This window comes from Eublepharis macularius, chromosome 11 (assembly GCF_028583425.1).
Source record: "Eublepharis macularius isolate TG4126 chromosome 11, MPM_Emac_v1.0, whole genome shotgun sequence".
Classification (NCBI taxonomy): Eukaryota; Metazoa; Chordata; class Lepidosauria; order Squamata; family Eublepharidae; genus Eublepharis; species Eublepharis macularius.
Genome location: NC_072800.1, coordinates 30,920,086 through 30,942,913, shown reverse-complemented (window position 1 = coordinate 30,942,913; position 22,828 = coordinate 30,920,086). Strand labels below are relative to the sequence as shown.

The 22,828-nt window shown below is 40.1% G+C and overlaps 1 protein-coding gene across 2 annotated transcripts in view; it reads left to right on the top strand.

Annotated features, from left to right (window-relative positions):
• The first annotated feature begins 2,562 nt into the window (after positions 1–2,562).
• Positions 2,563–22,828, top strand: part of PDCD6IP (programmed cell death 6 interacting protein) — a 32,880-nt gene continuing 12,614 nt past the window's right edge. Inside the window, exons 1-17 of one of the 2 annotated variants that reach the window (XM_054991035.1) lie at positions 2,563–2,875; positions 6,758–6,812; positions 7,530–7,599; positions 8,352–8,479; positions 9,597–9,750; positions 10,037–10,137; positions 11,916–12,032; positions 13,875–14,097; positions 14,542–14,665; positions 15,061–15,238; positions 15,689–15,800; positions 18,314–18,483; positions 19,213–19,461; positions 19,749–19,883; positions 20,756–20,850; positions 21,471–21,606; positions 22,058–22,236. In XM_054991035.1, the coding sequence (XP_054847010.1) occupies positions 2,670–2,875; positions 6,758–6,812; positions 7,530–7,599; positions 8,352–8,479; positions 9,597–9,750; positions 10,037–10,137; positions 11,916–12,032; positions 13,875–14,097; positions 14,542–14,665; positions 15,061–15,238; positions 15,689–15,800; positions 18,314–18,483; positions 19,213–19,461; positions 19,749–19,883; positions 20,756–20,850; positions 21,471–21,606; positions 22,058–22,236 (2,432 nt within the window). In that variant the 5' untranslated portion in view covers positions 2,563–2,669. Of the gene's footprint in view, positions 2,876–6,757; positions 6,813–7,529; positions 7,600–8,351; positions 8,480–9,596; positions 9,751–10,036; positions 10,138–11,900; positions 12,033–13,874; positions 14,098–14,541; positions 14,666–15,060; positions 15,239–15,688; positions 15,801–18,313; positions 18,484–19,212; positions 19,462–19,748; positions 19,884–20,755; positions 20,851–21,470; positions 21,607–22,057; positions 22,237–22,828 lie in introns of both variants that reach the window. The other variant, XM_054991034.1, reaches the window with a different exon arrangement.

The window sequence follows — 22,828 nt, the reverse complement described above, 5'->3', positions numbered from 1 at the left end:
GGTAATAACCAACACCTTACATTGAACCTGGAAACTATTAACAACTAGAAGAACAATGGTAGGGCATGCATAATAGGCTACTTCTGCCTAGCTCGACTTGAACTGTGACATTTCACACCAACTGAAGTTTCCAAGTTGTCTCAAAAGCTGTCTTATATAGAATGTGTTGCAATAGTCCAACCTTGAGGTTGCTCTGGCATGGATCGCCCTCAAACTAGAGAGTCAACTTCTATGCTAAATGAAGAACGCATTTTCAAAACTGAATTCACCTGCATATGGAAATAGCCAGTTAAGGCCAGGATTTTAGTTGAAATGACAGAACTTTGGTTCAGTGTGTAAGTATTTTCAGGCCCTGGCCTAGTTTTAAAAGTGCTGGCTAAGCTAATTAAACACCTACAGGTTCCCAAGTGAGGCAACCTTGAAGGCCTGTCTCAGAGAAACTCTGTCTTCCCTGAATGTTCTCACAGCCTCAGTGCTAATTAAATGCTTTGCCTTGATTGGCTCTCAAGTTGCCAGGTGATGCACTGAGTTCTAGAAAAGATGGCTTCTTAGTGAACCAAAAGATAACTCACTATTTCCTTACCTCAGCCTGCCTCCATGCTGGACCAACTTGGAGCAGAACCATGAGTTTCTTGGGTTCACCCTGGGGTGTACTCACATCGCAGTCAGTAACTTCAGACTTGGCTTAAAATATAAATCAAATTTATTGGGTTACAGGAGTATTGCAAAGCATAAAATGTAGGAGGGAAGTGTAGGAGACTCCTTCCCCTCTGTAAGAGCTGCCTGCCAGCATAAGGCTTCCCTCACTTGCTGAAGAACCGGAGGAAGCCAGCAGCAGCTGCCATCGCTCTCTCCCAGGGTGCCCTGCATCTGGCGGGCTTATTGCCTGCTCCTGGGGAGCTGCGGTCAGCGAAGCTCCAGCCACAGCGACAGCAGAGGGATCTGCTGCTGCTCTGAAATGTCCTTACTCTGATTTTCCTCAAGGACTTGGGGGCTGCTGTTGCTGGCTTCCTCAGGCTGTTCAGCAAGCAAGGGGAGCCTGAAGCTGGCAGGCGGCTCTCAGAGAGGGGAAGGAGTCTCCTACACTTCCCAGGTAAACTTGTGCTGTCCCGCTGCATGAAATTCGTCTCTTGTGGTTCGGCACTAAGTATGGAAAAGGCATGTATTCTACCAGATGGGTAAGATGAACATCCAACCAATGCCAATCAGACATGCTTAAGTTAGCAAGCTTTTTAAATAGACAGGGTTTTTTTAGTTAGCAACAGTAAGGTTTATCTATTGTCTGTGTGAGTGCTTTATGCTTTGCAATACTCCTGCAACCCAATAAACTTGATTTATATTTTAAGCCAAGTCTGGAATTACTGAGATGTGGGTACACCCCAGGGTGAACCCAAGGACTGGAAAGGCAAGACCTCAGGGAAGGCAAAGTTCTCTGTCTTATAAAAGTTAAAGGGGTAGTGTCTCACCTACCTGGCTGTTGGTGCGGCTGTTTTCAGTGCCCAAAGCATGGGGTCTGGGGGCCTTATTCCAATGTGATTCAGCATTATTACTAGAGAAGCACCCCCCCCCACCCCAACATGTGCCTAACTGAAGTTTAGTCTAGATGGGAGAATGTGGAGTTTGGGGGAGGGGCTGCCTCAGTGGGGTCCAGTGCCACAGAGCCATTCCTTTGAAGCAGCAATTTTCTCCAGGGGAACTGACCTCTGTCGTTGGGAGATTATTAGTTATAATTCTGGGAGATCTTCAGTCACCACCTGGAGGCTGGCAGTGCTAAAACAAGACGACCACAAAATCCTCTAAGATCTCAGCCTTCCCACCATCATCACTTCCCTGTTGCTAGGATTCAGCTTCAACACTCAAATATGGAAGCTAACACAGAGAAACAATAGCCCCTAAAAGCAACAGAGAAACAATAGCCCCTAAAAGGTAACATGATTAAGTCCAGCCTGTGTTCCATAAAAATTCACATTGGAATAAACTCTTCACTTGAAACATGAGAGGCATCGTACTAAGAGGACACAACGAAGGTGGCTTAGAACCCAGAAGAGAACCAACCGGTGAAGACCTCAGCAACACCATGCACGAAAATAGCAAAACACACGGCGTGTATCGTTATCAAATATCACAAGGTACTACGAACACAGGATGAAATAGAACTTTGACTCGCGAAAGGTCATTCCCTGGAAATCCACTTGGTCTTCAAGGGGCTACTGGACCTGTATTTTGCAATACACAGAATAATATAACTGTATTTCATCGGTTTTTTCTTGTTTTGGTAAAACCTTGTGCTTTTTGATAATGACACAGACATGTATTTTGTTATTCTCTTTATATATGGGGCTGTTGAGGCCTTGACTGGTTGGCTTGCTCTCTCGCAGCTTTGGACCAAGACACCGCCGCAGCTGGGAAAGTAACTGCCGGGCGATTGGGCGGAGCTAGGGGTTAAAAAAGGGAAGGGGCGGGCCTGAGTCCGTGGGCACGTGACCATGATGCCGTCGAACGGCGGCGATCATAGAGCCAGGAAGCGGCGCCAGCTTTTTTTTGATCCCGGAAGTGCGCTGGGGCTCTATTAAGCGGCCGGGTCCGCTGGGGAAAGGGGGGGAAAAGTAAGTTGCGAGGAGGGGGAGGGCCCTCGGAGGAAAGGAGTGGGGCGCGCGAGAGAAGGGAAGATGGCGTCGTTCATCACGGTGCAGCTGAAGAAGGCCTCGGAGGTGGACCTGGCCAAGCCCCTGTGCAAGTTCATCCAGCAGACCTACGCCGGCGGGGAGTCGCAGGCCGAGCACTGTCGCGCCGCCGAGGAGCTCAGCAAGCTGCGCAAGAGCGCGCTCGGCCGCTCGCTGGACAAGCACGAGAGCTCGCTCGAGACCCTCCTGAGGTGAGGCGGCGGGGAGGGGCCGGCGGGGCGCGCGCCCGGTGGTTGAGCGCAGGTGGGGGCGCGCGGAGGGAGGCTGCGCGCGGGCCGCGCCCCTGGCCGCTGGGCAGCCGCTGCGCGGGAGGGCTCCCGGGGTCTCCTGCCTTCACTGCGCCTCACCGAGTTGCCGTCGTTCCCCTTAGTTCGGGTCCAGTAGCGCTTTACAGACCCAAGTATATTTCCTAGGTGTGCGCTTTGGAGAGGCAGCGCTCCCTTCTTCGGCTACAGGGAAGAGTGGAAATCCCTGAGCCTTGGCAAGCGCACGCGGCCTTGGCTCAGGCATCCCCCCTCCACCCTGTATCCGAAGAACGGACTTCTGACTCCCTCCACAGTTCATGCCCTGAAAATCTTGTTGGCCTCTGAGGTGCCCCTGGATTCAAATCCTGCTCTTCTGGAGAACAGCACAGCGACCCACCTGAAACTCCCCTGATGTTGCTCTCTTTCCCCCTTAACGCTACACTTGAAGTAAAAATATACTCCCTCTGGAGTGACTGATTCGCAGTATCCGCTGAGTTCCCACAAAACCGTCGCTAATCAGGTCAGCGTCTTCTGCTGTAGGTAGGAGTGGGGCAATCTCTTTGGCCTTGTGCCCTCGGAGTGTATTATAGTGACTAAAACGATCGCTCCCCCCCCCCTGTGACGCAGGCTTTCAGAAAGGGTAGCGAAGGGACACTCCTGCATGTTACCTGATCTCTGAGGAAGGGCAAAGTTTCTAAGGGTATAACATATTCTAGGCCTGGCTTGACAAACTGTGTGTGGGGAGGGGGGAGATGTGAAAATGCAGATTGGTTAATGCTGGTTAAATTTGTAGAGTGACTGAAACAAGTGGAGGGTGTAGGAAGTTTAAAGATGGAGATAGAACTGGAAGATCAGGAGAATTGGTGAGGCTTCAGGTATTGAAATGTGGATAGAGTTTTGTACTGCAGGGTGAAAGAGGCGTTGGATAGGAAATTGTTATGCACCAGAAGGTGGCTGTAGGGTTATAGGTGTGTCTTTATTGTGCAGACTTCCTGGAGCTAAAGTGACTCTACCTGCCCTATACAATTCTGCACTCTTTAAATACATCTGGATCAGAAGCCAGAATGTCTAATAGTAATTTTTCCTGTGCTTCCTCCAAAGGGTTTGGGTTGGTATACATTGGTCAGGTTATGCTCCTGACATCTTTTTGAGGCAGTTTAGACTGAGAAGAATTTACTGGCTCAAAGTTAGCCAGTGGATTTCATACTTAAGCTCCAACATGACACCATTCAGTTTTCATCGTACTTTTTGCGATGATTTTCAGATTTCTTTGCAGTTGGTTTGAGGAACTCAGTGTAGCATATCTTAAGTAGTACATATTGTTTCAGCTCCATTTATGAATTGAGTGGTAACATATGTAAAGTGTCCCTGATAGTCATTTGTTTTGACAAATAGGCAAGTCAGTTTCACTGCACAATGATTTTATATGACCACTGAAGTTGTCCTAGTTACCTTTATGATTAGGGATTCCATTCGCCTGGTTCAGGCAGGTATTCTTCTGCCACTAGGTCCAGCCACACATGCTTACTCTCTGGACAGTGGGGAAAACAGTGGGTGGGGACAGAAATTATGTCAGCTGATGGTCTGGAAATGTTATCATAGAGTTTTCAGTGTGTCAGCTGATGTGTCAGCAGCTTGCCTGACCTCCGAAGCTCCTAGGGGGTGCCTAGAGATGGTTGTAGAGAGTCTTCCATTAGACTGAATAAGTTTGACAGAGTTCATACTTCAGTGACCAGCTCTTGCCACATTATACACACACTTTATTTAAAAGCTGTATTTTGTTGCTACTTCTAAATTTTCAATTCAGCTTTTTTAAGATCAAGTATGTAAAACCTATTCTCTAAACTCTGCTTCACAAACTTGATTACTCTAGCAAATTGATAAAAGTGGTTCTTACTTGAAGGGTATATGAGTGTTCATCATCTGTCTGTCTGTCTGTCTGTCTAATAATATGTTTATTGCGATCTATCTATCTATCTATCTATCTATCTATCTATCTATCTATCTATCTATCTATCTATCTATCTATCTATCTATCTATCTATCTATCTATCTATCATCTATCTATCATCTATCTATCTATCTATCTATCTATCATCTATCATCTATCTATCTATCTATCTATAAAATTTTTGTGTTGTCTGCTTTGACTGGATTTGCACATATGCAAAGATGAGATTGTATACGTCTTGACTGATAAAACAAAGGAGTTGTGATTATGCTATATGGGATGGTTGTTCTCATATCATAGTAATTTATAGGATGGCAAGGATAAATTCCATTTAATATTATTGCTTGTATTTACCTGTTTGCCTGTGTAAGCAAAAATTCCTTCTAGAGAATTGCTTAGGAGAATTGTTAAACTATTGAGTAAGCAATGTTACATACAAGCAAACCTGGATTTTTCATAGTATGTACCCTACTTTGCTAGGGAGCTGTGACCAGTCCTGGACCTCTAGCTGTCTTAGTAGAATGAAAATGACATGTGGGCTTAAGAAGAAGATATAGTGGTTATAAAGCTGTGGTGTTGAGCAATTACTTGTTTATAGAACTGTAAAATACTGTTAGTGTATTGTAGTTAAAATAGTGTATTGTAGTTAAAATAGTGTATGTTTGCAGTGCTTGTTATGTCCTTTTAAGTTGAAAAAACTAACATGATGTGGTTTAGAAGTGCACATATCACCTTCTTAAAGTTCCTTTGGAGGTTGCATGTTTTCTCATTGCGGTAGATGCAAATCCTTCTATGTTCTAGTTATGAAGTGCCGATCTTGCATTACCTTTGAAAAACTTGAGTGCAGCCACTACTGAGTATACATGACTGGGATGTGCTGCAAGTGGACTGGGTTAGCAGTGTCAGTCAGATGTCTTCATTCTTCAGTTTTGAATTTTGCTAATCATTTCAGATACTGACCCCTGCTGTTTACAATTACAACTGCTATAGGCTTTCCCACTTTAAAAAAACCCACGCAGTTTAAATATCTAACTTTTGTACAGGTTACACTTGTACTTAAATTGCTTGAGATAAGACGGCAGATGAATATTGTGTTATAAAAAAGTTTCGTTGTAGAAGAGAGACAGTGATAGCCACGAAGCTTGGTAGGGTGTGGTTATAGAAATATGTGATTGACACCCACAAACGATTTCTGTAATTTCAATACAATAGCCAAGGAAGAAAGCAACAATGATTATCTGATCTCTGAAGGAGTTTAAATTTAGTTTCTAAAATGTGACAGATGCAGAAAACGATTTGAAGGCTCACTGGGTGAATTGTGTAATCTCTTATGAAAGGTGTTAGATTCAGTTGACATAATATTCATTTCCTGTGAGCCAGAAGCGCTAACACGTGGGTGCCAAGCAATTGAGGAACAAAAATTTGGAGGTATTCATCAGTGTTGGAACTTGGAGTTTGGAAACTTAAACCCAACTGTGGCAGGTGTCAGTCTTGAGTTGGTGTTGAACTACAGTTGCTTCTGTATCCTATCATGAAGGTTTTGCCTTGAACATCTTGTTTTACCCTTTTGCTTCTGGCCAAGAATGTTTGGTATTTTTCAAACTTGGTACTGAAGCCAATGTAGCTGTAGCTGTTGCACTTCTTCCATTAAGTTGAATCGCACCAAATTGTTAGTGTCTGCCATCCTTGAAATATAGGCAAGCCTCCAAAAGCTGTGTTATCTTTTCAGTTGTGTTCTAAAGTGCTTCACAGTATTTAATACCAGGAAATGCTGTTTACTTTTGAACATGGTAAAAAGAATTACATTTATATATAAAGCAAATATCACTGTTAAATCATGTACATATTTCAAACTTTTCTTTATTCCTTTATTTCAGATATTACGATCAGCTGTGTGCCATAGAGCCAAAATTTCCATTTTCCGAAAATCAGGTAATGCATGAAATCTCATATGTACCCTCAAAGTACCCAGTCCATGAATTAGCTAACTCCTACAACTTGGTTAATGCTTTTTGAATCCCGTATATGAAGTTTTATGGTGTTTCTTGAAGCTTTAGCCATAGGAATAATTCAGTAGATATTTAACATGCAGGCTTGGATTGGGCACAGTTGGAGTCTCATGAAGAGAATTAACCTTGTACTGAAATTACTGGGACTCCAGGGCACTTGCCTTTGGTTTGGATCTAGACTAATGTTTCTGTGGACGTTTGCCTGTGGAACATGATTCCCTCCCTCTCCATGGATGGTAGCCTGAAATCCCGTCTCTGGGGGTCCCCTCTCATCCAGGAGTAGGATTTCTGGGGCATTTAGGGATGCTGAGAGGGTTGAGGGAGGGGGATTGCACTCTACTGGCAGAAGTCAGGCCCGTGGAAATGTTTGGCTGGATTGCATGTGGTGTTAAATTTATACTGAAAGTTGTGAACCCAGATGTGCTTATGTTGATAAGAGTGGATTATGTTTATAATATTTCTTGTTGGTCATTCTGTTAGAGGAAACTTTCTTAAAAGATTAGCTGTCCTTGGTATTATTTAATTTGTATTGGGTCAGCATTGCAAATATTGATCTCCATTTGAAATACTGATCTTAAAAAGACTTTTTAAGCTGCATGTGGATGTCTTCAAAACTAGAAAATTCTTCTCATCCTTTCAGGTATGTGTAACCTTTACCTGGAAAGATGCCTTTGACAAAGGATCATTGTTTGGTGGATCAGTCAAACTTGGTAAGTAACAGTTTTGAAAATAGAGTATACTTTGTAGTGTTGAGATTCTGAAAATTCAAGTGAATTATGAACAGCTTCCAAACTTACTACAGTTCCAGGATTCATTTAAAAATTCATAATGTTTGAAAGGAAATACTTTATATAAAAAGGTGGCTGAGAACAAGGTAAAAATTCCCCCTTTTCAGTGCAATAGTAATCTTTTAAATATAATTCAATACAAAGCTTTGTCAAAGTTCTATATCTCAGCTATCAAAGGTGCTGCATATTGAATATCCTTTGTTTTACGTGAATAAAATAATGCAAAATTCATACCAGTTATTGGATGCAAAATATTATGATTCAGTTGCAGACTGTTAGTTGTGAATTTCCAGGTGATCATTTATGTTGAACTTGACAGTCCATTATGAGTAGCCTGATCTTGTGTGTGTTTACTTGGAAGTAATTACACGGAGTTCAGTGAGAGTTCCTCAAAGACTTTGGTAATTGCTGCTAACCTCTGCAAGGAATAAGAAACTTCGCATACTGTAAATCAATAAATTTTCCATTCTGATATTCAGGTGAATTAGGGGGGTCTATGTTCAAAGCACAATTCAGGCAAGGTTTCCCAAAAAAGTTGCATAAAATTACTTGTACGTTATATGAACCCATGCTCTCATTGGAACACATTAATCTTGTCAGTTTCTGCTTGTAGTCTTCATCCCGCTTTTCGTTTTGTAGATATGCCTATTTTTTGTGTAAAATCTGTGTTTTAGCTTTGGCAAGTTTGGGCTATGAGAAGACATGTGTGCTGTTCAATTGTGGAGCGTTGGCTAGCCAGATTGCATCAGAACAGAATCTTGACAGTGATGAAGGATTGAAAGCTGCTGCTAAACATTATCAGGTACCTCTTTCTCTTTGTGTCTGTTAGATTTTTGAAACAGAAGTTTCAGATTCATGTTTTAAGCTTCCAGGGCAGTAAAGCTTCAGTCTGTGTTGGAGACATCTTGGGATATTCAAAGTAGGGAATGAAGCTGCGGCGGCGAAGTGTGTATAAACACAGTGTGGGAAAGAACAAAGAAACACAGTTTTTATATGTTTACATATGAAGGGGCTGATCACGTAATGACCACTGTCTTCTTTTCAATGGATCCTGGTATCGGAGGCTTCTGCCTATGCACTTCAATTGTTTGGGAAGAATGGAGTGGGGTCTGCTGGCTTCCTCTTCCTTCTTCAGCAAGCCTGAAGAATCTGATAGTAGAGATCCTGCCTTAGCTTGTCTAAACCCGAATGTCACCTTTCGTTGTCTGCCTGGACCACTAAGGGAACAGAAGTTTTAAAATGATTATATGTTTTTTTATAATAATAGTTTTACATAATGGCTGTTTCTCTAGGGCTAAAGTTAGGCAACTGTAACAGTCCCCTAATTCAAGTCTAATTTCTCCATCACATTAAGTCTGAAAGGAACTCTGATACTTAAAACATGGAATGAACATTGCTGTTTTATTTTGCTCATTCTTGCCATTCCATGGAACTCTTAGTTTCTGTTCGTGCTAGCCAAGCATAGTAATTTAAATCTGTACAAAGTAATGGTTTTGCAATTTTTTTCTCTGTTCAGAAAAACGTCTTGTATGATTAACTTGGAATACTGTTAGAATGGGATAAACTATGTCCTTTGTGTATTGTAAAGCCAAGGAGTGTTTTTAAAAATGTATAATAGTAATCTGCACCAGCAATGAAACATGTTCCATGGCTTATAATAAACTGCTTGGTAACTTGTAGTCTAGAAATATTGTTTCATATTTATATTATACTTGTATGCAGGGCTGCTGCCTTAGACAGGCTCCTGAAATTACTTAAGGAATTTCAGCCTTTGAATTGAAAGGGTTGTTTGTCTTACTCTCTCAATTATTCAAGTCTTGTTCAAATTTCTCTGTTTTTCTAAATGGAAAACATATGGTCTAAATGCATGGTGGTGTTGTCATGTGCACATTTAGTCCTTTTTGTTTTGTTTCCTGAAGTTTGCTAGTGGTGCCTTCCAGCACATTAAGGATACAGTCCTTTCTTCATTGAATCGAGAACCTACGGTGGACATCGCCCCAGATACGGTTGGCACTCTAAGTCTTATCATGCTGGCTCAAGCTCAAGAAGTCTTTTTTCTGAAAGCTACTAGAGGTATGTCATGTACTACCTGACATTCAAGAAGTGGGAGACATGTAGTATAATAATTGCAAGTGTAGGGGGGTATATAGTATAGTAATTTTCTTTGAAAATCTGTTACTTGAGGGGATTCAAAGAGAAAATTTTGCTCAAGCCACTTATCAGACATCATGGATTCTGTGATTTTGAAATGTTTTGAATGTGTTTTCCAAAAGTTGCATATGTTGTGTTGCATATGTAAAATGACTTTCACCTTCCAGTCACATTTATAATTGTAATAGTGATTTATATTTTATTTTAGATAAAATGAAAGATGCCATAATAGCTAAACTTGCAAATCAGTCTGCTGACTATTACGGAGATGCTTTCAAACAATGTCAGTACAAGGATACCTTACCCAAGGTTTGTGACTTTAAAATAAATACTGCTGTGATTTGATGTGGTTATATATTTGTTGTCAGCAATATTCTGTAATTTGAAACCTTGCTGAATTGGGGGTGGAGGAAGCATGTTTACGTTGAGCAATGTGACCAGAATCAAATAAACACTTGCAAATTGCCATAAATTAGGAAAGAAAACAGACTTGTTTCAAGCTTGTTGCTTTAATGTTGAAGAGATTTTTTTCAGAGGGGACGTCTGACTTAATTCAACTTTAACATGCCATTTTTGTGATTGTTCCTCTGGGGTGTGGTCTGTTTACTTCTTTACTAAAACTATATTTGAACTAACATGCTTCCTAATCAAGTTCATGTTTCTAATTACTGTGCCATCATCTCACAGAACCAGGCAAATTGATTTTGGGATAGCTTTGGTGACAGTATGAGGGCATTGCTTCTTGATCTAATGGCTTTCTAGAATGCAGGTAATGAAAACAGAAATTTAAAAATAAGCCTCCTCCCATAAGATCATTTGTATTTTGGGAGGACCTTTGGATTGAGGCTAGGTGCATTTTGGATACTATGAATATTCAAATTTTGTAAACATTGTTTTTCTTTTTTCTTGAATGAGTTGGGGGTCCATAAGGGTAAGGATGTAGTTTGCTATATTATGTGATACTTTAATAAAGGCAATATTGCAGTCAGCAGTATTCAGGTTGCTGCTGAGATTGCCATTTTTGAATCTTTCCCCATGTTTTTTTTTTTTTTAAAAACTGATGCCAAGTAGAAAAAATTGACTTATGCAGAAGGGTTCTATCCTTGCTCCCTCCTTGTTGCTCTCTGCTTTCAGAGAGGTTTTTGCTTAATGCTCCATTTTGTGAGTTCCTATCTGCCATCTATTCAACTTCAGTCTGCTCTTTTATACTGCCTGATTCCCACCTTGCCATGTGCACGTATAGACCAGGCTTAAGGTTTGGAAGAGTTCAAGGTTTCAATTCTTGCAGTTACAAGGTTTTTTGAATGTGGCAGAAAGTAGGAGAAATTATTGTGAGAACTTTCTAAAGAAATTTTTCAAGAAGCTACTTGAGTGACCTCTCCCATATTACTTTGAGCTAGTCATGGCTCTCTGGAGCTCTCTCAGCCCCACCCACCTCACAGGGTGTTTTGTTTGTGGGGATAATAATGACATGCTTTATTAACCACTCTGAGTGGGCATTAAGTTGTCCTGAAGGGTGGTATATAAATCGAATGTTGTTATTATTATTATTACTTTATTAAACGAGCACTTCATGGATACGGTTTCTGTTCCACACAGTCACTTCTAGCTGTTTCCATATTTTAGAGTATCAGAAAGAGAATGGCAATGCAAAGAAGGGCATTACCCTTCTATACGGACATAGTCACTGCCTTTTTGTGCATGAGCATGTTTGATAATCTTCACGTAGAAAAGTAAAGCTGAACACACGCATTTGGTTCAAGAGCTGGCATTTCAGAACGTCAGTGTGCAAATACAATGGTTGGTATCTTCACTGTGCTTTATTGTGCATTTTTGGGCATTTTTGGGTTCTTAATCCTCTTAGTTGGTTTGTGAAAGTCATTTTAAAATGTCCCAGAGTACTCATACTTTCACTAAACAATCCGAACAAGCTCCCGTGGTGTCCGCTGCACCTCATGTCTTAACCTACCTAACCGTTAACAGGGTGACTCTAATATCCTGTTCTTCTTCCTTTCTTCCTGCATCCCATGTTGTCTGTGATGGTTTATGTGGTTGGACTTTCCCCTGGTCAGTATTTTTATTTCCAGGAGGTGTTTCCGGTTCTGGCTGCAAAACATTGCATAATGCAGGCCAATGCAGAGTACCATCAGTCTATACTGGCAAAGCAACAGAAGAAGTTTGGTGAAGAAATTGCAAGATTGCAGGTGAGTTAGCAACCTAATTATCCCCAAAAATGTAGTGGAGGGTGGAATACAATGAAAGTCTTAGCTTAGTGTAATTGTACTGAAGGGAAATCTGCATGCTTTATAAAAACATTTTTTCCTGTAGATTTCTTTTCTTGGAAATGAAAAGTTCAGATGGCATTAATACTTGTTTCAGACTCCTGATGGCAGTCTAACAATAGGCCAGTTACGGTTAATGCTAATGTGCGTATGGATTATCAAGATCTGTAGACTAGTGGCATTTCTGAGCAAAGTCATTTACTTGAAAAAATCCTCCAAGCCTCTTTCTTTTTCCCCACTGCCTGGTTTTATTTTAAGCTTGTATTATACTTGAGGTGGTAGTAGGCCCCCTCCTCCAAGTTTTTCATTTCCCTTCAGTTTTCTGGAGACAGCATATTTTGGATAATGCTGTTATGAAGGATAAATGGTTGGTTGGTTGGTTGGTTGAAGTTGCAGCACTCAAAGTTCACTGATTAGTATGTCACAAGATATGGGACACAAGATATTACCTTGTGAGGCTGTGCTTACATTAGGAGCAGAGAAGGAAAAGGACCCCTTCTCCTAAAGTAAGATGAAGATGGACTGCAAGAGGATTAAAACAAATCTTACAAATTTGGCAGATGGGCACTGCACATGTATGGTAACCATTTACTGGCTGAAGAGCTGGAAGGAGAATGGTACATGGCAAAGACATGGGCCCTTAACATTTAGAAGTACTAGTTAATGATCTGACATGTAGTGGAGAGTGCCCTCAATCATAGCTGGCTTATGCAAGGCAGAGTAAAAATACCAGGAATAATGCATAGAATGCACAATACATCCACCTGGGTCAAGAACTTGGGATTTCAAAGACAACTCCAAAAACTCACATCCAGTATTTGTCCCTAGACAGCAGTATATGCAGAACTTCTGTCAACAGAATGTGGGCAGGATGTGTGAGAGCACCTCAGAATTGCAGTGTAGAATGGGTTTTATATATCCTAGGCACAGACTTGCGTTAAGCAGATTCCACTCAGGTCCCAGTTATGTCCTCCTGCAAGGAAACTGCCTTAATGCAGCATCAGGGCAGGATTATGAGGATGATGTAGCAGATGCCAGAAGGTATTATACAGTGAAAACTTCATGCTTGTCTGCATTTTTCACTCTCGCTGTGCAGGACATAGCAAACCTCTTGCCTTAAGGTGGCAGCGGCCTTTGTAATGCTTATGAATTCAAGGTACCTTGCTGTGTTGACATGACAGCAAAGATAATGTGTGAGATCTTTCTTTATTCAGTCATTCTGTATAATGTCTAGCCCTGTCTGGTTTTATGTATTCTGTTCCCTTTTCCTTCCCAGAAAAAGGTGGATTTTTGCCTGCATTCTGCAGCAGCAGTACTTTGTTTTAAAATTACAACTGACCCTTCAGCATAATGAGAATCATGAATTCTGGAGGTAGTGTGCATCTTCAAAGGTTTCAGGAAGAAAAATATTTTATTGTGGAGTGTTTGCATTAGGGAATTTCACCTTGCTCCAAATAGGAATGTCTCAGTTGGGAAGCATCTGCATGGCAGGCAGTTCTGAATATTTAACTGTTAGTATTCTAAAGAGCCAAAATCTGGCCTTTTGCTAGAAATTATGTAGAGCGGAAACTAATTTTGCATGGCAATAACTTTTTATGATCTAGTTTATTCCGTATATTCCAAGGAAACCTCTTGTTGATGCTTCCAAACTCTTATGGTAGGCATTTTACTTAGCTGTATCATAATAATTGCATATGTTTGTTATAGCAGGTGTTACAGCAGTTGAATTTTTTTTAATATTTGTTCTGTTTGTTTTGAATTTAGCATGCTGCCGATCTAGTCAAAACTGTGGCATCTCGCTATGATGAATACGTGAATGTAAAAGACTTGTCTGACAAAATCAGTCGTGCGCTCACTGCAGCAAAGAAGGACAATGACTTCATCTATCATGACAGGATTCCTGACCTTAAAGATCTAGAGCCTATTGGGAAAGCCAGCCTTGTGAAAGCTACTCCAGTAGCTGTTCCTCTGAGCCAGAAATTTACTGGTAAGCTACGAATTGCATTAAATAAATATATGGTATAAAGTTTAGCATATGACTTCAACAATTCCATTGTAATTTTTGAGCTAACTTTATACGTTCTTGACCTTTACTCCTAACACTCAAGTTATATTTCTCATATTTTACTGTTCACCTGTTTTGTTGAAACTTCTAGTTCTTTACCCCTTGTTTACTTGCTTTTCAAAAAAGAAGTTATTTGTTTTAACGGTAGTTCAGGTTCTTGAATTGGGGGCATCAAAACCTGGCTCTTTTGAGGCTGATAAATTACAATAGTCCCATGAAGGTCTTTAGCTTTGACAGGGCCAGGAGAATGGGTGGCTTTGCTTTGCAGAAGGCAGAGGTTTTAGCTTTCAGATAATTACATTTTTTTAAGGAATAAAAACAAGAGTGGGGTGTTTTTTGTCTTGGTTAATTGCATTTTAATTACAGATTTGTTTGAGAAGATGGTTCCTCTGGCGGTGCAACAAGCTCTTACGCTCTACAACCAAAGAAAGGCAGATTTGGTGAACAGATTAATAGCCCAGATGAGAGAGGCCACCAATCTGGCAAATGGGTGAGTGGATTATCCCAGTATCTGGCATTTTTAAATCACATTGTTCATTTGGCAGACCACCGACGATACTGATGAAGACAGTGAAGTCCACTCTTTAAGGAGCTCTTCTTCAGTTGCTAAGACTACATAAAGCATTTGCAGAGCAGAAGGAGCCAGTTAGTCAACATGAAGATTTAAATACCTTGTGTGCGCCAGAAAGCAAGGGGTGAGGAGGGGGTGAGATACCAAAGAGGATGGGTACCAAATTGTGAGCAGCAGAGTTCATCACTGTGATATAAAAGGGTTAATTATAAGAATTTAAAACTGGAATATTAGCTTCACTGATTATGTTTAGTATTTTATGGCTTTGTAAGCCATTTGGTCCAAATTAAAAACAAGAGTTTGGTTTTTTTTAGAGTGTTGGCATCCCTCAATCTCCCTGCTGCTATTGAAGATATATCTGGAGATAGTGTTCCTCAGTCTATTCTTCAGAAGTCAAAGTCTGTGATTGAACTAGGTGGTGTCCAGACAATTGATCAGTTGATGAAAGATCTTCCTGAACTGCTGCAGAGAAATAGAGAGATTTTGGATGAGGTAAAGTTGTAATTCTTTTAGTTACAAGTGTTGTAATTCCCCTTTGCCTTGATTGTGGAACAAATTGAATTGATCACATGTCACACCTAAAAGGGTGTGTTTTGTAAGGATAAAAGAAAAGAGAGGAGAAAGGTTGTAAGCCGCTATGTGGCCTTATTGGGGAGAAGAGCATAGGGAATAAATAACAAATTAAAATTTCATTTGTTTTGGAAGATACTAGGTTCCTGGAGCAATAAAAGTGGATTGCTTATTTGTTATTAGGCTTCTATGTTGGTGATTTTTTTTGTCAGGGGAAGAGACTGTTAATCATGGGCCTGCAGTTTGATAGACATTGAATTTGTTGTTCCAGTGTTGCTTCAGTGTTTTCTTAACAAATTTGTTAATGAGTTCAAATTGTTTTCATAACCTGAAGTTGCTTTATAGTTTAAAAAAATGTCTTTACTCTTGAAGTCTTTAAGGATATTGGATGAAGAAGAAACAACAGACAATGAGCTGAAAAACAAGTTCAAAGAACGTTGGCAAAGAACACCATCAAATGATCTTTATAAACCTTTAAGGGCAGGTAATATTTGTTGTCGTTCTCCTGACCTTTTTTGTTTGAATGTATAAATTAGCATGTAGCATTCATAATTAGCATTTATTATTTGGTTCTAAGCTCTCCAAGAAATTCTCTAGTAAAGCTTCCTGAAAAACAGATCAGAGTAGAATGAGGGGCATGTTTTGCAGCAGGGGTGGAAGGGAGAGCCACTGGTAATGATACTGCCTTTGTTGTGACAGAGTTGAGAGTGGGGAGATGGAGGTCATATAGGACTGAGATCTCCCTCCCTCTTCTTTTTGATCATCAGCTGGGGAGACATGAGGAGCACCACATTGCAGAGATAAGTGTGTGTGCGTGTGTGTGCATGGAGTACAAAAGTGGGAGTGGAAATCCACTCTGGGCTCCTGCTGTCCTCAGTCAAGCGTTCCCAATCTCAGAGGTCTCTAGCCAGCCTGGAGGTCTTCAGCCAGTCACTTTCCTACAAACTGTGTGGGAATAGGGCTCGCCAAGTGCCTCAGTGGTAGCACTGACAGGGATCCCTTTCACGGCTTTCTTCCTGGGATTCTCAGCAGCTTCTGCTGTTGATTTAAATGGGATTGACCCATTTATAGCGGGGGTGCAGGAGAGTGGGTTGGCTTTTGACTATTTAAGCAGGAGTGTGGTGACAGAGCACTGGTGGGAGTCATTCCTTTGGTTATCCATTGCAGCTTTAAAATAGTCAGTAAAGAGTCTTGGGCCATTTAAAGTAGGAGTGCAGTGAGGGCTCCGTTCTGCTCTCCTGGCTTCATTGTAAGAGCAGCTAAATAATGCTATTGGATCCCTCTTGGACTGGTTACTGATATTTAAAAAGTGGCTGCAGACAGCATGAGTTTAATGAAATCGTGTAAAGGAAATGTTGAGGTTTTTTTCTAATTTAGTAATTCTTTTGAATATGTGATGAACGTCATGTTTATCTTTCAAGGAGAGGCACAGTATTGAGATGGGGGACCGTTTATTAATTTCATAATTTTGTGTTCTTAATGGTGCAAAAAGGGCAGTTTTGTAGGACCATAATTTGGTTAATAGAGCATCGGCATTTTTTGCTTCCAGATGTTGATAGTTGTCACAAAATTGAGGGTCCTTAAGGAATGCATTTCTACTGTTCTTACTCTCATACCTCCAAGAACAGTTTCTAAACCAGATTAGAATATAAAATTGTTACTGAAGAGCGGAGTAGTATTTACTGTTTTGCTACTACAGACTAACATGGATAACTCCTCTCGGTATTTACTTGACTTATTTATTTACGTAAAATATTTGTATGCTGCCTTTCTGTCCAGTTTAGGGTCTCATAGGTGGCAAACAATCATAGCATAAAAACAGTCTTTAAAATATAGATGAAAATATATAAAACAGAATTTACAGTACTACTTCAGTAGTTTAATAAAACGGGTATAATTGTGAAGTAAACAAATTTGTTAGAACCTGCCTAAAAATAAGAACAAAACTATTTCTAGCTAAAGACATGCTCTAAAACAGGATTAATGGTAGAACGTGCCACATCGTTGACAAATAATCAATGATCTGTAATCAGGCTCTTATTTCCTGCAGCCAGAAATATCTTTCACCCATTCAGGCAAATGTCAGATGCAACTAAAGTAGCAGCATTGAATATTGTCTGTACCACAAGCCAACTGAAGCTGATTTATTGGCAGCTTAGACTGTTGTTCTAGGAAAATATATGCAGAAGCAAGCTCTTTGTCTCAAATGGACGTATGTGGACAGTGATAGTAGATCTAGACAGCTCCTTGTTTAAATCTGCTTCTGTGGCTTAACAAGTAAAAGGACAGGAAGTAGTATCCCATCTTGGAAAGACTTAAAACAATGTACAAAGCGTAGGGAAAGGTTTGTCAAAACTACTTCCAGCAAGAAGAAATATTAGCCGTTGTTCCAGATTCCCTTTGGAAGGGTTTACTTATTTATTTACTTCATTTATACACTACCTTTTTCCCCAATGAGGACCCAGACTGGCTGACAACATTCTCCTCCATTTTATCCTCAAAACCCAAGTTGGTTTGAAAGCTAATTAGTTTATTATTCTTCATGGTATCTGCATTACACGTGTGGGATCTCAAGCATGTGCAGAGTCTACCTCAGAACCTGTAAAAGCTATAAAAGCTTGAGCCAAACTTGTCCGCCTGCAGTGGCCGCTCATCTCATGTGCCTGGAGTGGGTGGAGCCGCATTCCCGTCAGTTCTTTGTTAACTGCCTGTGAATTAATTTTCAACTGGCAATTGTTCTTTAGTGGTCATCTTCACCCATTCCAGCTGCACTAATTAGGTTATTTCTTACCGTTTCTGAAATGGGAAATGTACATTGGAGCAGGAGTGAGCTACATGAAATCCTAACCACATCAGTGAAACTTTTTGTGTTTATACAAACATTAACTTAATAATAGTTTATTCTGGGCTATCTCCATTTTACTAACAATAGTATGGTAGAGCATTCAGTTTGTAGCATTAAAACCTTTAAGGATAACATCTTTTTTTATGTTCTAGAGGGCTCCAATTACCGTAATATCTTGGATAAAGCTGTGCAAGCTGACAAGCAGGTTAAAGAACGCTACCAAGCTCATCGAGAAACAATTTCGCTGTTATGTAAGCCAGAGCAAGAACTGAATGCTGCAATACCTTCAGCAAATCCAGCAAAAACTATGCAGGGGAGCGAGGTAAGAAACTGAACAGTTCTGTGTTAATGACTAAATTGAGCATTAATGTGTTGAGATTTCTTAACATTTAATCTGGTCCAATATTAATACCATTTATGACAGTTTGAGGGACTATTTGAAATCTAGCAATAACCATTGTAAAGGCTAACTATTTCTCTTAAGATGTTCTTTAGATGTAGTTACAGCAACCTGGGAGTCCCTTTTCCATGAATTTATCCCTGTGGTGGATCCCTACTAATCATTGTTCTGTCCAGCTAGGCAGTGATTACATGGGGCACACGACTAACCACATGAAATGATGGGCATTTAAATATTACAGCAACATCATGGAATGAATCAATGGAGAAGCAGTTCCAATATGGTTGCTTTAAAGAGTGCCTAATATAACCTTCAGAAGGTTATTTAATTTGAATGTTCTTATTACCTCCATCCACCTTTATTTTTTTCAAATCTCCCCCTCCCACTAAATCTGTATTCTGTGACTTGACAGCCCTTAATTTGCATCTCTGATCACAAGGCATATTTAAAACAACTTTGGGGATTTTATTTGGTTTATTTTAGTACATTTTTGTATTCCATTTTGATGCCACCATAGTGAGAAAAGTAAGTATTAACCAGTTGTATCCAGAAGCATAGTTACATCTCATTTGAGATGCTAAGTAGAAAATAACAGATTTGCAATATTGGCTCAAATTAAGCACAAAAGATAACTTAAATTCTGTTTCCTAGGTGGTTAACATCCTAAAATCCTTGCTAGCTAGTTTGGATGAAGTGAAAAGGGAGAGAGAACAACTTGAGAATGATCTGAAGTCGGTAAACTTTGATATGACAAATAAATTCCTAACAGCACTTGCGCAGGATGGTGCTCTAAATGAAGAAGCCATTTCTGTGACTGAATTAGATCGTCTCTATGGCAGTCTCACTCATAAAGTACAAGAGTCCCTGAAAAAACAGGAGGAACTACTCAACAGCATTCAGGTATTTTGTACGCTTTGTAATACATTCCAAGGGCAACCCTGGCATACTAGCTGCGTGTTTCATTAGTTTCAAAGCCATTGCATCGATTATAAGTTTTCACCTTGAGACAGAGAATTGTCAAACACTTACATGTAGAATTTAAATGCGAAGCAGTCTTTTGTAAGCTGAATAATACGCAATCATATTCTTTTATGCTAGCAATGATTGCTGTGATCCAACTTGAGAGTGCGCACTCGGGGGAAAAACATGTTCATTTAACTCCATTTCTTTTCCTTCCCTCTTGACAGAATTCGCATCAAGAATTTTCTAAGATGAAGCAATCAAATAATGAATCCAATTTAAGGGAAGAAGTTTTAAAGAACTTAGCTGTAGCCAATGACAACTTTGTGGAACTTGTTGCTAACCTGAAAGAAGGAACAAAGGTATGAGTAGTATTGCGCAGTATGTATATGCAGTAAAGACCAGCAAATCCATAGGTCTATTTTATCCACTCTGACTTACTCAGAGAACAAGCTTTCAGTACTCCGTAAATACTATTTATTATAAAGGGGTAGTAGAAACAACTTGACTGCTTTTGTGCACCATGTGTGGAAGGAATGCAAATCTTAAATTACAAATTTAGAAACTATTGAAGAGGTAACATAATATGGGATTAAAGTTACCACATGAATGTTGCCGGTTTAATTTTCTATAACTAAAGACAAATAATAAGAGAAAGTATAACCAACTTGGCTTTGAGAAACAGAATTTTTCCAGGCAGTACAAACTGTTAACATGGTAAGACCACTATAGAATTACTGGAAATCCAAACTTCTAACTTAATTCAATATTAGGCAATATTGAATCCAAGCATGCTAAATGAGTCACAGGACATCTTATTTTAGGGTCCATCAGCTAGAATGTAACAAAATGAACAAACGAGAATTAATGGCTGTATTTCATATCACAGTAATTACTATGTAATTACTAAAAGTAGGTGATTATTTTGCTGCATATTTGACGTATTTGCATGATAGGAGATGGGAACCCAGAACTTCTTGCAGCTAATACATTTGGCCTCCAAAATCCCATGTTGCTTTCTAGGAGTGCTTGTATCAAAATGGATACTTAAGCAAACGCTTCATGTAGCTGCAAAACATAGCTGCGCAGACATCCATAGCATTCTGTTTCAGAAATTTTCTAATGATGTCAGAAATGACATCATTAGACAGAAATATTTTGTTGCAAACAATTTTCTCATGAAAACATTCAACACTGCAAAATGTTTCATATAGAAATGCTGTTTACTTCCTAGTTCTACAATGAGTTGACTGAAATCCTTCTGAAGTTCCAAAACAAATGCAGTGACATTGTGTTTGCACGCAAAACAGAAAGAGATGAACTTCTGAAGTAAGCTTCTGTGTTTTCAAAAATACTTCATAGAATTCATATTTTGGCTTGATTTTAACTGTCTTTGAAGGAAGAATGCAAACTAGTCAAGAGCGCTTGCCAGTTTTCTGTAGGAGAGTTAGAGGAAAGACTCTAGTTCTATTCTATACTTTTAATTGGTAAAGATTCATGCATCTTGTATAGAACTGTAGAATGCTGCCTAAGGTAGTTCAGACAGTCGTCGCTTTGTTGATTTCCAAAGGATAGGACAAGGATAAAAATAGAATGCTCTGTCATTATGCCAAATCAAGCCCAATTTAGGTGTAGGAATATGTAAGAGATCTGGTTTCATACATCTTGGGCAGGAGCTGGAGGAAAATTGACACGCGCACACACACACACACACACTGCCCAGATATGGATTCAAGTTGCAGTGTTTTCGGTCTGAAGCATAGTATGGAATTAATCTAACTAGAGACCTAATTTGATTGGATTATTAATAAATTTTCACTTTCCCTGTTACATGGGCTGTGTTCTAACTACAGAGAAAGAGAATTAACTGTTCTGTCTACATTAAACAAAAGGATATTGCATCAGTACATATTCTTCAGATTTTATGGGAATTATTTTATGTTTTAAAGAGACTTGCAACAAAGTATTGCTAGAGAACCCAGTGCCCCTTCTTTTCCTTCTGTGCCTGCGTATCAAACGGGTCCTGCTGGAGGAAACAAACCACCTGTACCATCTGCTCCAACCCCAGCCCCCAGAACCATGGTGGTAAGTAAAGATGATGTAACAATATGGATAATTGTAGTGTGAGTTATCAAAACTAACCTTGTGTATTAAGATGTTGGAAAATAGCTAGAGTTTCTTTACATGAGACAGAAGCTGTTCGGTAGTGCTACTGCTAGCAGTGCTTTGAAGCTGTTAATACCAAATCAAACCATTGGTCCATCAAGTCAGCATTGTTCACTCTGACTGGCAGTGGCTTTCTAAGGTCTCAGGCAGAGGTCTTTCACATCATCTACAACCTGATCTTTACTGGAGACGCTGTGGATCGAACCTGGGACCCTTGGCATGCTAAGGAGCCACAGCCCCCTTCTCTACAGTGCTGTTTGCACTCAGTATTCTTTTAATTAGTTTTTTCAGAGCCAAACTACTTAAATATCTCAAATGTAAAATGTGCTGCTATACTCTGAGTTCCTCTGGCTTCCATTTTCTTATTTAGTCTAGTAAACCACAGCCACCAGCACGCCCACCACCACCAGTGATTTCTACAGCAAGTACCCTCGCATCTCCTACTCCAGCTGCTACTGGGACTGCAGCTCCTCCAGCCAGTTCTGCAGCCAGCACAGCACCCTCACAAGCTCAGGGACCACCGTATCCAACTTATCCAGGGTACCCCGGGTAAGCCTGCAAAAATGTTCGAACAGTGTCTTGTTTCAGAATCCCAGGGTTGACACCCTTGAATTTCAGAGAAACTTGTACTAAGTTTAAGATGCATGAAGAAATAAAATCAGAGTTCAAATATTATAGGCTGGTATTTTTCACTCTCAGTTATGTACAGACCCTTGTCTGGGCAGAAGAGACATAATTCTGGGAAGAGGGGCTGCGCACTTAACTCTGCAGAGGGGCAGGGTGCAAACTGTTGCTGCTTTCTTTGGTGTTCTCAGGTTTTGTTAAAAAGCAAAACCTTGGCATTTTAGCTTAAAAGTGACAAGATCTGTATTTTGAAGGACAGTGAATAAAAGTGGCCTTTAGAGGTTTGGGAGGCAGTATGGTTTAAATAATTGCTGTTCTGGCTTGTCGTTTTTAGTGCACAGTATAACCTGCACTAAACAATGTCAAAATCCCATTGACTTCTGCAAGATAAGCACCAAAATTAAACCTCCCCAAATAAAATTTAAAAGTATTGTACTTGGCTGGATCATGCATATTGCATGTTGAAGTTTTAAATAGACTAGATGGTAATTGTTATATTGATAAAATGAACCTGCAG